The sequence below is a fragment of the Pteropus vampyrus genome, unplaced genomic scaffold (genome assembly GCF_000151845.1).
Source record: "Pteropus vampyrus isolate Shadow unplaced genomic scaffold, Pvam_2.0 Scaffold68, whole genome shotgun sequence".
NCBI classification, from domain to species: Eukaryota; Metazoa; Chordata; class Mammalia; order Chiroptera; family Pteropodidae; genus Pteropus; species Pteropus vampyrus.
Window position 1 is genome coordinate 1221625 of NW_011888849.1, and position 17308 is coordinate 1238932.

The following is a 17308-nucleotide window of genomic DNA, read 5'->3' on the forward strand; positions in this document are numbered from 1 at the left end:
GTTCTAACTAAATGAGGCAATACTGGATCAGGATATAAAAAGAGCAAGTCAGGTTCCAGGAATTGATAAAGCTAAAAAAGATAACATTTCTAAATGGATTGGCTTAATATTCAGAATGGTCCATGAATTCTTCTGGAGGCAGAGAATCTCCCTGGGTACCATCAATAACAAGATGCAAGTACAGGGTCACAAAACGACTTTAAAAACGTGTTCTTTAAATTGTCAGATCAAAGAAGTAATGGCAGGAAAAAGAATATATTTATGTGTAAAACTCCTCCCTGGTCTGCGAGGGTGGACTTGGTGTTAAGTAAAGGAGACCAATGAACAAAGTAGCTTTTGTTCCCCAACCCCTTCTCTTTTTGTATCTGTAGGTGCTTACAGCCAAGTTAGCTTGTAAAGTAAACCATCTGGGCAAAAAATTTCTGTAAATACTAAAAACTTAGAACTTTTTTCATCACATTTTTGGTACCACGAAACAGTAAGAGTCACTATTTTCTTTGTAGAAGTTTGGCTTTGTTTTAAGGTTCTTATTTTGGTATTAGATTTTCTGTCTTAAGGTGCAATTATCTTGAAAAAAAGTCACTTCAACTGTATTTCCTTTTTAATACTAGGGAGACACTCTTTACAACACACAGAAAATATAGAACTTACCTTGATCATTTTATCAAAATCTCTCTCCTTTAAAAATTTCCCATCTCATTTATAGTGTATTAGTAAGGAAGAAAAAAAAAAAGTAGTGAATATAGACTTTATTTCTCTCCAAGTATGTATACTGTGGCTCAATAACAAGAGCCTTGATGATTCACTAAGGAATCTGACAACTGTTAGGATTTGAACTCCACATGAGCTGGTATTTTAATTTCCCACTAAATCTTTTCATTCTTCACAAGCAATCCTGTGTTACCATTTCACGCTTCTTAAAAACAAGTTATTCTGTATGACTGACTGACTGGTTTACTGAGTCTAAGCAGCATTAAATCCTCTAGTAATTATCATACTTCACAAAATCATCTGAATGTGTTTTTATGAAAAAGGAAGTTTGAAAAATTATTTTTGAAAAATTATACTATTTTTCATCAGTTTTGTATTACTTGCATTTTAATATTTAAATTTCATCTATTTGCTCTTATAGCTCTGTTTTAACCAGCTGGTTCTAGGAATCCATTCATTAATGTAAATCAACTGTGGTCCAGGTAATTCAGTTTTTAAACTGTGTGCTATAGAACACTGCTTGTAGGACAGTAAGAGATTTTCATTTGTGAAAAGTATTTAGTACTCAAACAGGTTTGGGGGCAAAAAACAGATATGCCTTTACTCTAGGACTTCTCAAAGACTAATGTGCTAATGAGATTGTGAATTTACAAGAGAGGGACACAATATGTAGGATTTCCTAAAGTTATTTTACCATAGCTTATTTTCTTCAAGATTCACGGTTCCAAATGACAGTAGTTTAGGATATGCTGCTTTATTTAAGTTCTGTGTGATATTCGGTCATTGTTGATCACTTAAAGTGTATATTGCCTTTGTCTAAATTCCTATAATTGCCCTGTCCAAAATATTTCTTTATCGATAAAAGAATAAGCAGTTGGTTTTGGAGCATTGACATTTCTCAGAAATAACTTATAAAAGTATTTTAGTATCCCTAATGATGACCAAGATAAATCAAGAAATGCGTCATTATGCATTCATATAAATACTCTCATCAAAAGTAACTGAAATAGAAAAAAATTGCCACTGTTAAAAAATGTTTGTTGATATGGAACATTAAGTTACATGGAATATCTCAATTCTTAATAAGTTGCTTGTAATCCAACAAAAAATGCTTTTGAGTATAGCCAAAAAATTTTCATTCACTTATTCAACATTTATTGATTGTTTACTATGTGCCAGGAATAGCATTAAGCAATGGATATATAATAGTAAACAAAAAAGGCAAGATTCTTGTCCTCATGGGCTTGCAGTTCAGCTTTTTTTCTTTTATACTGCCTATGTTGATATGAATACTTACTCTAGAATCGCTTTATTTTTAAACATACCTTTGATGGGTTGAGAATATAGTTAGGCTGGTATTAAAAAATCTCAACCCTACAACTAATTGGCTAATGAAGGATGGCATGAACCATGAAATATAAGCATACAGTTAACTGGAAGACAAAGGAAATCATTTTATTTGTACATTAGAAGCACATGCCATTTATGTCTTACAGTCTGTTTTATAATTATTTTACATTAAAATGCTATGAGATCCAATTCTTTTCAATAAAAAATGCTGGGTCAATTGGATAACCATATAAAACAATATGAATCTTGAACCTTATGCCCCTTATACACTATGCATAAAATCAATTTCAGATGGATTATAAATCTAAATGTGAACAGTAAAACAATAAAACTTTCAGAAGAAAACATAGGAAAATATCTTTATAATTTTAGGGGTAGGCAAAGACTTTTTAAACAGGACATTAAAAAGAGCCATAAAGGAAAAGTTGGATTTCACTAAAATTATAAACTTCTGTTCATCAAAAGACACCACTAGGAGCGAACAGACAAGCCACAGAGCGGAAGAAGGTATGTGCAATACATATATTTGACAAAGGACTTATATTCAGAATATACAAAAGACGTCTATAAACCAGTAAGAAGAAGACATTACAATAGAAAAACATGGCAAAAAAAAAACAAGCAAATAAACCCTAACAGGTTATTCACAAAAGAAGATATTCAAATAAACAATATGTGAAAAGAAGTTTAATTCTGTAGGTCATCAAGGAAATGCAGATAAAAACCACAATGTAAAACTACTGTATACCCACTGGAATGGGTGTAAAAAGAGAAAGATAAGCCTACAGTGACAAGGATGCAGAGCAATAGAAATACTTCTACATTACTGGCTGAAGTATAAACTAGCACCTTTGCTTTGGAAAACTGTTTCACTGTATCTACTAAAACTGATCACATACATAAAATCCCTTGACTCAGAAATTCCACTCTTTGGTAAATATCTCAACAGGAATGTGTACACATGTTCAGCAAAAGACATGTGAAAGAATGTCATGTTAGCACAATTTGTAAGAGTAAAACTGGAATCAATTCATATGTCCATCAATAGTAGAATGTATAAGTTATGGTATATTTCTGTAATGGCAGACTACACAGCAAAGGGAATGAATGAACCACAACCAAATGTAACAATATGGATAAATCTCTCACACATAATATTGAGCAAAAGAAGGCAGAACCACAAAGTTGATACTGCACAAGTTTGTGTATACAAAATTCAAAATCAGGCTAAATTTATCTATGGGTATTAGAAGTCATGATAGTGGTTATGCTTTAAGCGAGAAAAGGGTAATTAATGAGTGGAAATAAGTGAAGTGAGGGGTTGGGTCTCTTTTGAGGTACCTACCAGTCAAATTTTCTTTCTTGATCTGGGTGTTACAAAGATGTACTCACTTTTTGAAAAATCACAATAGTACACCTATGATTTGTCTGAATGTATGTTACACTTCAATAAAACATTTATTTAAAAAGTTCTCTGAGATTCAAATATATGTTGAACAATTTAAATTCTCTCTCAAATTCTGTACTCATAGTTAAGAGGAATAATCACTCTCCTTTTCCCTAGCTTACCCAAGATCAAATACTTGAAAACAAGGTCTAATCCTAGATGGAGAAAGAAAAATTATAATTTTTATGACATAGGGTTTTAATGGGAAAAAGAAAATGGTATACTTGACTTGTAGGATAATAAAAATCACACATTTGAGTTTCTCTACAAAGGTATAACCTCTCTAAGGTTTTAGACTAAGATTATGGAATTTTTAAAAGGCTCTTCATATGACAAGGTATCTGATCCCTCACCAGCTTTGTAATTCTCTCTTACGTGCTCTCCAATTGGTGACTGTCTTTATCACCATGTAATACTTGAGACATAGTCTTAGCCCCAACGCACAACGGTCTAACCCAAATACCATACTTTCCTTAATGCAATATAAGAATTTCTGGCACAATGTTGGTTCATTTGGAGGTCAACTAAAACTACTAGATCTTTTCCATACTATAAGTCAGATTTCCTACAGCCTGTAGTTTAAAATTTTTAATTTAAAAAAAAAAAAAAAAGCTCTATATGGCACTTAATATTTCCCTTGCTAAATTTAACTTTGTTGGCTTTGGCTTATCACTGAAGCCTTCTGAGAACACTTTGATTCTATCTTCTATCATTTTAGGTAACTCTCCTAGCTTTGTGTAATCTATACATATATTTCATAATTCCTCTATACATTTATTCAAGTCATTATTTTAAAAATTAGTTGACCCCACACTGTCAAAAACAGTCATCTAGAGGGTACTGCCACTGTCTTGACTTAAAGCAGCATTTCATAAAGTATGTTTCATGTAATATGACCCAAAATGAATGAGGTAGGTATTTCGTGATGAGTTTGGGGGATGCTGGGTTACTGCAGAATTTCTCAGTCCCTACAATTCTAATGTATATGGTAAGTCTCTAAGAGTAAATTAGAGTATAAAGTGTTTTCCAAACTTGGGACCTTTTTTTTTTAAAGAAATCTTTTCTCATCTTGAGAAATCAATGTTCTTAGAAAAACATTTTGGGAAACACTGCTCCAGGGTGATGATAATACATTAATCAATATTCTTTGGGCAAGAGATTGTTTTATTAGCTTCAAACCCACCTAACTGCATTATCATCAAACCTACCTAAACTTCTCCATATTGTCTAAAAGATTATCAAGATATTGTTAACTTATTGTCAAACCTAACTTACTGCAAAGTGAAAAAGGACTAAATAAAGAAGATTTAGTGTTAAAATTAGTGAACCATGGATGCTCAATTTACTGTGAGGATTATGCTCAATATGAAGGAAGGTAAGAGATATATTTTTAAAGTTTCCCATTAAATTGGCTACATTTAAAAAGTTTTGGTGATTAAAAACTAATCTTTAGTTACCTGGATAATTCAATTATGTAGTATATCTCATTTTCCAGTAATATTTAGTAAAATATTTCTAGGTATTAAGAATGAGTTATAAAAAATTATCACTGAATATTGTATATTATAGTCTCATAATAATTTAAAAATTTTAAGGTTTTCATACATTGTCAAAAGAATTTCACATATTCATCTGAAATCCATCTGAAAGATTGTACTTAACAAAATAGATGGTCTTTGTAAAAGCAAACAGACACACAAACTTTTATAAAAGTCCTTCATCATTTAGTGACTTAATTTCAGAGAACCTGGGGTAAGAGGATGAAAGGCTTTACTTGTAAAAAAGTTTACACATACAAATCATGTTCAAACAGCATATTTAAAATCAATTGAGGCAGTATATTCACATAACACAGTACCAGTACTGCTAATCCTCCGCATTGTCTTTTGGGGCAGTAGGCCTTAAGATATTGTTGAGATAACTGGCTTCCATTAGCAACCATGTGATTGGCAGGACGATAAAGTCTTTTCACTCACTGGTCAGCTATTTCCTTTTCTTTTAGAAGAGGGCAATTCTGATGATCCATCTTTTAGCTACAGTTTCTCATTGAGTCCCAATTCTCTTGCCTTCAGCTTTGATATGGTTCTAAGTTTCTTCTTGTATCAGCTCATACTTGTCATCAACTCCTCTATTCAGAACAGCAAATATCAGGAGTTTGACCTCAGGGCAAAGTCCGGGTGGGCAGGTAAAATTTGACCACTGGACCTACTTCCTAATCTTTCATACCCAGCAATTCATGAAGCAGTATCAAATTCAAACTAAAAAACAGAAGCATGACCCCTTATAAGTAATATGAAAAGGGCTCTTTTGCCTTTCTAAGTATACTTGAAAAGAACTGTCAGCCACCCTATTAAGACAGAAATGGATCACAGACTAGAAAAAAAAAGAAGGAAAAGTGTAGAAACCCAGTTGAAATGTAAATAAAAGTGTTAACGCTCTCTTTATATTTGGTGATATACTACTTCATAAAAAAGTGTTCAAATAATATGCTATGAAATATATTTATGAAGTCAGGAACATAACACTATTGACACTTTACGGCATTCTTATTTAAATAATCACTAACATTTGATACACAAAGCTTGTATCACCGAATATGAGATTTCAGTTTTCAAGACTAATTTTATTTTTGGCCAATTCCTACACTTGGTTTTCACCACTTAATTGTTTATAAATTAATTTAAAAAATAAATATAGGTGAAACATAATTATTCTTGTCAAGTTATTAAATCCAGACCTCTGAAATCATAAAATTCAAGTTATGTCACAGTGGTCCAGCAGCTAAAGACAAGAATTAATTGCATCTTCCTGTTAAAGAATACAAAAAAATAAGAATAGTGTCTGATTAAACTTTAAACATTAATAGTCAGGGAAAATAATTTTAAGCCTCGTTAAAACTAGAAAAATTAATACATAAAAAATTAGCTCATCAAAATTTTCTATCCACTAGTCGCTTCCACCACTTATTAACTACCATACTTTAAAATTGTGTTTTATATTAGTTATTTCTATATAAATCTTTTAACAATTCTATATAATAATAGATTTTGGAGTTCTAAACAGATTTTTTTATTCACACTGATGAGGAAAAGTAAACCAGGACTTAATGCCTCTAAATGCACATACTTGAAAAGTAAATTCAACCAGTAAGACTTGAGATATTTATTAATATTTATAAATATGTCTTAATAACAATTCCCTAGTGAGCTATATACTTGTAAAGAGGTCATTGCTATCAAATGATGATTGTCTTTGAAGGAAGAAAGTACCTGGGATTAGAGTTTTAATCTGCATTGAACCAACCACTTATCTGGACAAACCAAGAAACAGAATCTTTATCAACGGTTTCATAAATTATGTGGTCCTATTTACAATCCTACAATGATATTACAAACTAGTTAACACTATACAAATTCATAAGAAACTGAGAATATATCACATAATAAATTTCATATTTTCTGCGAACAGATTATTTGTATATAATGGAAGTTATCTTCAAATCACATACTCTTTGGATTGGAGAACATTTCACATCTTTGCAAGAGGGAAACTTACCCCAGTAAGTGGCCATAACCTAACTAGGAAATGAATATACAACCAAATCTATTTCCAACTTGCTAAAGGACTCAGTTTTCTATATTAAATCATCTTGCTCAAGGCAATAGGATTAAGACAGAGAGAACTCCTTCTAAAGAAAATGGACCTGTCTTCAACAGAAAAAATATATTCTGGTAAACTGGAATGGAAATTCAGGGTCCACCTTCTTCATTTTCTACTATCTTTCCCTACTTAGCCTAGTCATCTATAGATCTAGGTCATCCATAACAGTGTTCCTTGTTTGAACATGAGCATTGAGTGCAAACAGAAATAAATATGAATATGTCTTATATGTTCAGTGCTTTACAGACATAATTGAGAGACTGACTTGAATATATACCATTTAGTTCTACATGACTCACAGTCTTATAAGTATTTCTAACCAGTTTGTGAGTGTTTTGCTTCTTTAAAGGATTTTAAAGCTCCATAAAGATGAAACTATGTCTTACATTACTTTTGTGTCTATTTCAACCACATTTTCCCTCTCCGAATAATTAATATATAGTAGTTCATAAATACTTATTGAATACTGGTTTGGAATTACAAAAAAACAGCTCTATTCTCAAACATTTACTGAAATCAGAGCTCTTTAAACTGCTCAAATTGGTCCTGCTCTAAACACCACTGTGGTACAGTCTATTCATACTAATAGTGGAGCCCCATCTCCAGTCATCTCCATCCCCCAAAAGCGGTGGCACCGTAAATAGACTAATATCACAGCTGCTCTGTTGTAATTCCATCTCCATTTTGTGCTTCTTGCCACGGGCAGCAGTCACTCTTGTCAATTTTATCTCTCCTGAGCCCTCTAACTTGGATCCACCCCTCCTCCACACTCCTATGCCTCCCAGCTTTATTAAGCTCTTTAATCCTGAGATTAAGAAAGAAAAAGAAAAAGGAGGAGGGGTAAAGAAGAAAGGAATAAGAAGAAAAAATATGGGGGAAATGGAAAAAGGGTAATAGGAAGAAAATAAAGAAAATGACAAGAAAGGTGTTAAAGAGTAGTAAAATGAATAGAAGAAATTTAAAATTATCATATTTGTTACTATACTTTGATTTATGTGACTAGAAAAGAATTATGTAAATGTATAATTACTTTTTTAGTTTTACCCTTTCCGAAGGCATACAGAAAATTTATGAAAATAGATTTCTTTATTACTGACAAAATTTTAAGCAAGGGACTGCTATCTAGTCCGTTTACCTCTGGTCCTGACACTAATGTTATACACCACCAATTTTCATGTATGACCATGAAATCGTTAAGAAATAACTTAACCTTCAAGCATCATTAAACCAAAGTATAAAATTATTATTTAGTCATGTGCTTAGCAGATAATGACTACATTAAATATTCACTAATATAAATGCTCTATGAAGTTGAGACACTGAATGGATATAGGTTCAGAGATGAGGGCCAAATACATAGTTATCAAAGAAGCACTTTTGTAAAGAAAGGTTGTTTCAAGGCAAACAAACATTCCTGTAACTTCTTTTTTTTTTTTCCTAAAGGCAAGAGGTAGAAGGAAAGGGAATAAATGAGAAGTACATTATTACATCTTACTTGTCTGAGGTCAATGAATGCTAGCTGCAGGGTATCCCCCTGGAATCCTGGCACAGGCTCAGAGCTGGCAAACACTATTAAGAAAGAAGAAATACAAGATTGCAAAATACACAAGGGTTTAACCACTAAATTAATTTCTACTCATTATAAATGTATTATAATATTTACACTTAACTCTTTCAAATGAAGACTATTTATAACCTTCAATTTCCACTACTGAGAATGTTCTCCACACCCATTACCACAAATATTTTAATAATTTTAAACTTCAAATCCACCATTTAATCACTATAATCCTTAATTACAATAAATTTAAAATGGTTATCCTACATAAAGTTCAAGGTAGTAATATACTTCAATCGAGAGTTTTCTGACTCTTTTTAGCCTTAGGTAAACAATTACAGAAGCATTTTGAAACTATACCAATTCCATGGCTGTCAACATATTTTAAAACATCTGCTTTGTTGCAGAACATGTGCTGTAAAAATCCTACCTCTAACAGCAATAACAGGCAGACATGTAAGAAGTCAGCTGTCCATGCAGACAACAGATAAAATGTTCTAAGCAGCAAAATAAAGCGATGCAGAAATGTCTGTTCGGATCTTTTAATAATTTTTTTCCAGAAAGGGATCCTGCTTCTTTAAAATTTAAGATATATTAACACAAGATTGAAAAAAAATTTCAAGATTTTTTTCAACATTTTTTTTTGCACTTAAAAAAATGCAATACATAGCTTATTTAGTTAAACTGAAGACAAGTGCAATGTTAGTAGTTTTGAAGACAAAAGATTTGGCTCATAAAAAAAGACCCTATCATTTTACACTTAAGCTTCCCTGATAAGAATAAGAATGCCTGCAATCATCCTCTCTCCCCATTAATATATGAGTTTTCTTAGAGAACGCTGTAGATTTTCCATTTGTAAATTCATCTGAGCTGGTATTGCAGAAATGATTTAAATTTTCAGCCTAGATCGCTCTTGGAATAATAAAAATAATCCTTAAGTTTAGTGTATCTTGTATGAAAATTTAGTGTATTTTGTGTGAAATATAGTTTAGAAAGGCTCAATGATAATCAACAATTAAAAACAATAAGTATATGAAAGCCAACACAGCTTAATTTAGCTGGCATTTTTAAGGAATGAAGGATTCAAAATAAGTTTTTGTTGTTTTTTTTTAAGAAAATGATAACTTTTGCTTTAAGAATCAATTTTTTTTTAAATCGAGCATTTTTGATGGAATTTTAAAGTGTAACATAATACTTCCCTCGTCTTTTATTTTTTTGAGTATACTAAATATTATTTGAACTTTTCTTAATTTCTGGATCACCATTAACATTTTTATATACACAAATATTAAATCATTGTTGTATATCTAAAATTAATATGTCAAATTGTATGTCAAATTGTATATCTCATTAAAAAAATCCTTATAGAAAGTTACAAAAAAGAAAAAAACCACTTTTTATTCTATGCAATACATTTCCAGGGCTGCTATGGTATTAAGAGCTGTTTTCTATTACACTAAATAGCTCAGAATGCTGTGTCAAGTTCTTGAGCCTAGCTTTTATAATTTTCTGCCTTTTTTATTGACGTTTTAATATAAATTCTTACTTTCTGTTCTCTCACTCATCTCTTATTAATATGCTCTCTTTTAATATTCTTGAGCTAGTAAGTAATCGATTACTAGAATTGTGTCTAAAGAGCAAATGCAGCCTGAGTAAGGGCCCTTCTCACAAATAAGGTGAATGAATTTTATATATGCTTTTGAGTATAAAGTTTGTACCTTTTGAGTATAAGTAACCTTTGGTTACTCAGAAGTACATCATTTATCTCCCTTATTTCTTGGTTCTTTGCTAGGTACTAAGTATGCCTATTAGGGGACTAGACTTACCTTTCTTAGGGCTCCCATTTCCAGAAAACTAAGATTTATTGAGCAAATCTAGCCACATTTTTTATTATTTAGTATAATTTACTCATATCACTGTCTTTTCATACAATGAAAAGTGGCAAAATTTCATGCTGTGACAACCTCATCAATGTCTCTGATAACTGAGCTGCTTTTCTCTACTACCATTAGATCTTAATGGAAAAATAATAAGCAAAATTATAATAGCCTATTAAAAGTAAAGGTGTTTTTGAATTTAAAAAATCCTTCTTAAGGAACAACCAGCATATTGTTGGCTATTCTGGCCACATTCCTAGGCTGCTGTTTCCAGGTAACAGTTAACTATGAATCCCTAGTGATTTTCAACTAAGGCTGTAAATGTTAGCTCACTTCTACTATCCCTACACATACATACATATACACACAAAAATAAGAACTTCCTATAACACAGGGAAACTTACTTTATATATAAGATATAAAAACCAGCTCAATTTCAATTGTATTTGCAATTATTATCTATTTAACCTCCCCAAATTTTTCTACACTGAAAATAGTCTGACATTTTTCTTCTCCATCAGTTACTATTTAAGATACTATAGTTTAAATCTGTTGCTTGGTATAATTAAACCAAAGAGCTTGGTCAAAATTACAATAGTACCATAAATTTACATTTTACCATAATAGTACCATAAATAGCACTTTACAGTTTACAAAGCACTTTCTTATACACCATCTGCTTTAATCATCACAACAATTTATATTAGTAAACAGGCATAAACTCTTACAGTTAGAAGAGACATCTCCTTTGAAATATCTCCATAGTCCTCTGAAGGCTCAGTTTAAAAGTCTCCCCGTCTTTCATTTTGTAATAGTAGAAATAGAAGAAATAAAAATGATGTGACTTGCCCAGGATCACACAGCTAATTCAAACCTCATGGCATTCAATCTGCTGATCCAGAATCTGATTAAGTATATGGTCTCTCATCTTTTACTCATCTCTCACAAGAATCTAACCAATATGAAAGTGAAACTCACTAGTTGATACCTCTCAGGGCTTTTTTCTCAAATGTTTTTTAGGGATAGACGGCAATTTAGTAGTCTGATAATCATCTGGCACAGAGGACATTTGTAATTATATGCTATTCAATCTATAATAGCTTCATATTTTACATCTTTAAAACTCCTTTACATCTTTAAAACTCAAATGCAAGCAATCCTGTTGTTTTTTACCTTTAAAAATATCTTGAGTCCGAATCTGTCTCTATCCTCAAGCTATTATTTCTTGCTTTGATTACTAAAACACACTCCTATCTGGTCTCCCTGCTTTTTGTGTGTCACCTCTCTATCCACTTTTCCCAGTATGATTTATGCAAAATGTAAATGTGATTCGTAGCACTTCATAGCTTAACATCTTTCAATGGTTCCCCATCACCTTCACAATAAAGCAAGACAATTAAGATCCTTTATAATCTGGACTTTGTCCATCTCTCTAGCCTCATCTTTTATCATCGCCCTAGGGGCACCTTAAGTTCTTTCCCTACCAAACTGCTTGTACTTCCTTACATATGCCAGTCTCTTTCCATTGTACCTTTAATCCTTCTACCTAGAGCATCTTTCCTCTTCTTTTCCATTGGATAACTCTTATCCTTCCATTAAATCATCATCTTCTATAGAAGACTTCCATTATCCTGCAGGCTGAATTAGGTTTCTCCTCTGTGCTCTCATCCCAACTTCCTGGCCTAACTATACTACCCATTTTGTTATCTTATAATTATTCAAGCCAAACCATGAGCTCCCTGAGGATAGGAAATATACTTGTTTTTTACATGTCTATCACGTAGTACAATACCTAATGTGTAATAAGTAGTCAATAAAAATTTCTTGAATGAAGAAAAACTGAATAAATAAATTCTAAGAGGAAACTGACACATTTATTTGGCTTGTTGATTATATCTAGAATGATGCTGTCCAACAGAACTTTTTTGCAATAATGGTAACATTCTATACCTATATTCTAAACTGAATTTTTAGCTTTAACTTTAATTAATTTAAATGTTAATAACCACATATGGACAGGGTAAATCTAGAACATTCTGTGCATATTTAGTATATTTATTTCAAAATAATTGATGGTGGGTCAGAATATCCTTAATGTTGTTTCCTTTGAAGAAAACTAAATTATGAATTGTTCTACTAAACAAGAATCTTCGAAAAGTAGACAATTTATTTTTAGACACCCCATAACTCAGTGTACAGAAAATGTTCAATAAATTCATTGAATACATGAATAATAATGCAAATAATTCATTTCTACCACTCTTCTCTGATGGATCAATAATTCTGGAGGTAGGTTTCAATCTTTGAAGTTTTTAAAAATTTGAACACTAATTTTTTAGAATCCCTTTAAGTACTGTCTTCAGATTCCTCTTCGCTCATCCAGATTCTCATTTTTATATGATTTATCATATTCTGGGGTTTCTTCATTCTCTTCCCTTGATCATCCTTTTATTATCTTCACTTAATAATGCCTATTTCCTTCTTTTGATATCTCTGTCTTTGTCATTTAGCCATGCAATTAAGGGTATTTTTTAGAAACACATTGATCCTGGTCTTCCAATAAGATATTTAAAAGTAGTTTCCAGGCTTTCTAATGTTTTCTGTTTGTTCTGTTTTGTTTTTAAAGAAAGCTCATCTAAATCTTTGTTTTTTTTCTCCTAATGACTTTTTAAAAACAAAAAATAACTTCATAACATATTTATCTTATTTTCTGCTATATACAGAACTTAATCAATGATTCCATGTTTAAAAATACTCTAAAATAAAGACAAGAAAGAGAGGTATCTAATCTTACTGAGTAAGTCTTTTGTAACAATAGAGTAAAACTTTGCTATATTCCCTTAACTAGGAAGAAGACAAGTCTGAACTAATTTAGATAAAAATGAAAACAAAAAGTAATACATGTGTGTGAGTTGTGATTGTAATGAACAAAAAAAGTCTTCTAAATTGGAAATCTATGAAATTTAAGAGAATAAAGACCATCTCTAGGTAATTTATTTGTATATAATCAATTTTCCTAAAAAGTAGGAAAATAGGGTCTTTCTGCCCTCAGGAGCTACATATAGGGTTTGGTACAGCGAGCAACAAAGATTGCTAAGAAGTCAGGCAACATAAGTACATATTCCAGCATGAAAATATAAAACTTGCCTTAAAATTAAATGCAGAAGGAATAACTCCTTGAACAATTTAATCCTAGGCAGACAGTTATCTTTATTGTAAGGTAAAGAATGGGTATTATCTGGAAAACATTTACATAGGGTGGAAAGAATTGTCAGGGGGGAGGGGAAAGGGAAGAAGGAGTGTCCAAGGAATTAAAAAAGACTGACAAAAGATTGAAAAAGAGGGTAGGGAGGCTAGACTAAAGTCTCAAGACTGTGGATGTCAAGGCAGGGGCATATAAAATAGAATAATTTTGTAACTAAATAAATGACTGAATATAAATGCAAAATAGTCAGCATAGTGAACAGATTTCTGATCATTCTTTTCCTGCTAAAACTGAAAACTTAAAGTAGCTCGTTAGAACTCAAATTTTTGGCTAGGCAAAGAAAGTATCCTATATTTACCAGATGTGTCATTAGAAGAGATGACTAAGAGCACCATCTAGTGGTATTTTTGGTGGTGAAGAAGAACTTCAAGGATCTTAGCATTTTTGGCCCTTAGACTTGCATTCTGTTACATGTAGTTGGCAGTAGTGGGATGCAAGCCTCTTGGACCCACCAACCCTCTTCATTCATCACCTTTCCTTTATATAAAGTAGTATCTAGTCCTCTTCCCTTTCTGGGAATTAAACATGGGCAAAGTAGTCTCAATTTGATACTTTAAATGCCATTAAAACCAGGAATAAACTCAGATAGCCAAATAGTATAATAGCATCCAGCTTACTTTTTAAAAAGACTTTTAAATATTCTTCTTATATTATCCATATGGTTTTCCCTGGATCCTTTTATTTTGGGATATGGGTCATTTTCAAGGCTAGAATTAGAGGCCTAATCAGAGGTCACTGTCACACACAAAAAAATCTATAAACTTCATCTTTTTTTTTTTTTGAGGTGTATTAAGCCTTTATCTAAAATGAATGAAGATCAAGGCCTTCATATCTAGAGATTCCCCAATTCCTCAATAACTCATCATTGAAATGGGTGCCAATACTCTTTCTTCAATCTGGAGCTTTCTAATGCCTATAGATTTAAGATGTTAAACTCTTAGGAGCCAATTACCTCATTTAGGTATTTCTATAAAATTCATGAAAAAATACATTCTAAATCTATTGTGGGTACTTCAAATTTGTCTGATTACCTGATGTTTTGGAAATATTCTGTATTTTGTTAGTGATGTGAAGAATTTCTGAGATACCGTTATAGGAACTTAAAAGAAGACATTTGATCTTTTCTACTACACAGCTGCATTTGTAAGGTACCTATATTGTGGCCCAATACATAACAGGTGTTTAATAAATATAAGAAATACACATACACAGATTTAGAACATCAGCTTCATGCCAACCTTGGCAAACGCTCCCTTATCTAGGAAGTGATTTCTCTGGAACTTAGAACTATAATAAGGATCAAAGGTTCAGTGCTTCTTTCAGAGGGGCTACATCTGCAATTCCAAAGTATTCCTTGATGACTTCCTAAATTCTCCAACCACACAGCTACAGTAGTATTATGTTTTTGGTCAAGTTAACCAAAAGTATCCATTCATTCATGCACAGATTCTACTTAATATTCTCAACCTATACTTTTATCTATATTAGGTCTGCTACTTATACTTTCTCACAGTACCATATAATTCTCTTTTACAGAATTTAACAATTTACAATTAAATTTATTAGTGTAGTTATTTAATGACTGTCTCCCTACTAGGCTTAAACCCCACAAGGGCTAGGACGTTTTCTGTTTTGTTTACTACTGTATCCCCTAAATGCCAAGCACATAGTAGATATGAAGGAATTAATTTATGAATGATTCCAAAGCCTCACATACTTCTTTGCCTTAAATTTTGCTGCTTCAGAATCTTAGAACTAAGGTATATCTTGGAAATTATCAATTCCAAATACCATATTTCAAGGAAAAATTGAGGCCTCTAAATTGTTGAATGCTTTGTCCAAAGCCATTTGCCCAATATACAGGCAGAGCCAGGACTGGAACCATGGTCTCAACTTCCTGACGTGTACTCAGACTATCTGAAGACTGATTTGAAAGCACTGTTTTAAAAAAGTTCTATATAAGTTCATATGATTCCACATTCCTAAACTCAGACATTCAATCAAGTTTGACCTAGTATAGGTTTAAAAAAAAAAAAAATAGAAAAAGATCCAAAGAAAACTGACCAAAAGAGAAGCAAAAATAATCCCATAAGAAAACATTAAAGAAACTATGACAGTTTAGCTCAAAACAGATGAAATTTAAGGATCATTTAAACATAGTCATCAATGTAAAGAAATTTTATAAATGATTGGTTATGTCTATATCAAGAAGTTAAAAGGGTTTTTAAGAACAACAGTATCAACTGGCCTTTACTTTTTGATAGAAAAGGCAGAACTCTGGAAGAAACAAATGTAGATTATAGAGACTTCCTGATTTGTTACTTTGCTCATTTATTTAACAAATACACTATGAGCATAGAATTTTGCGGGTGCCTAAAATTATAAATTCTATGTTGAATTTAACTGTCTACTCTGGATGGTTACATCTCATCTATCCTTCTTCTCCCTTTTTCTCTCTCTCTTCACACTTCACCTCTCTAGGCCTCTTCCACTGTGATTCTCTGACTCGAACCATCTTAATCATATCAACTTTACCTTTACTTACTCACTAATTTTATGTATTCCCTTCTCCGAAATGTTTGGAATTCATCTTATTGTCTTCATTTCCACTGCATGAAGTCAAGATATTTTAATCCTTCACATGAAAAAGTTCGATAGTTTTTAACACAGATTTTGCTACTTTCTGTATCTCCCTCCTTTCATTTCAATTTCCACAAGACAGAGTTAACCTTCTTCTATGATAGAGATTTCATCATGTAATGGTCTCAATTAAAAAGCTTCAGTGGATCTCTATTGAATATTAAATAAAGTCCAAGCATTCCAGAGTCTTTTTTCAAAAATATCTTTCAAAACTTTCATCATGCATCTTGTAGTCTAGTCACACAAAACTAAAGATTTCCTAAGCATTCTATCATTGCAGTACTTTTGCCTATGCCATTCCCTGTTTTCAGAATGTCCTTCCAGCTTTAGATGCAATCTTACTTATCCCAGCTCAAATTTCACTTCTATTATAGTCAATCTTTCAACACCATGGCACATAGAATTAATTGCTCCCTCTCTATAAGTAATATATATTTCTATAAAAAATTTGTTATGCTCTATTATGGTTATTTACATCTGTCTCCTCCTCAACCAAATAGATTGAGATCTTTGAAGTCTGATTTATCTTTGATTTCCCAGTACATAACAGGTAATAGGTTCTCATTAAACATTTGAATAAATGAATCTTCCTATAAATCAGTTGACTTTACATGGAAAATAATTCAGTTACAGACTGAAATTTTAGTTCAAGTTACTTAAACTCACAACTATGTGTGCCACAAGGAATACCAGAGAAAAGGGCACCAACATATTGTTTGAAAAAACAAGTGAGCACATAGATGGGTCAGTGCTAATTTTTCATCACCAGAAAAATAAAATAAGACAAACGAAAACTAAAA

General features: G+C 31.9%; 1 protein-coding gene across 2 annotated transcripts in view; it reads right to left on the minus strand.

Moving 5' to 3' along the window:
- Positions 1-17308, minus strand: part of EXOC6 (exocyst complex component 6) — a 175533-nt gene that overhangs the window by 21844 nt on the left and 136381 nt on the right. For both annotated transcript variants that reach the window (XM_011361567.2, XM_011361566.2), the window contains exon 20: positions 8664-8737. In XM_011361567.2, coding sequence (XP_011359869.1) covers positions 8664-8737 — 74 coding nt within the window. The remainder of the gene's footprint in view (positions 1-8663; positions 8738-17308) is intronic.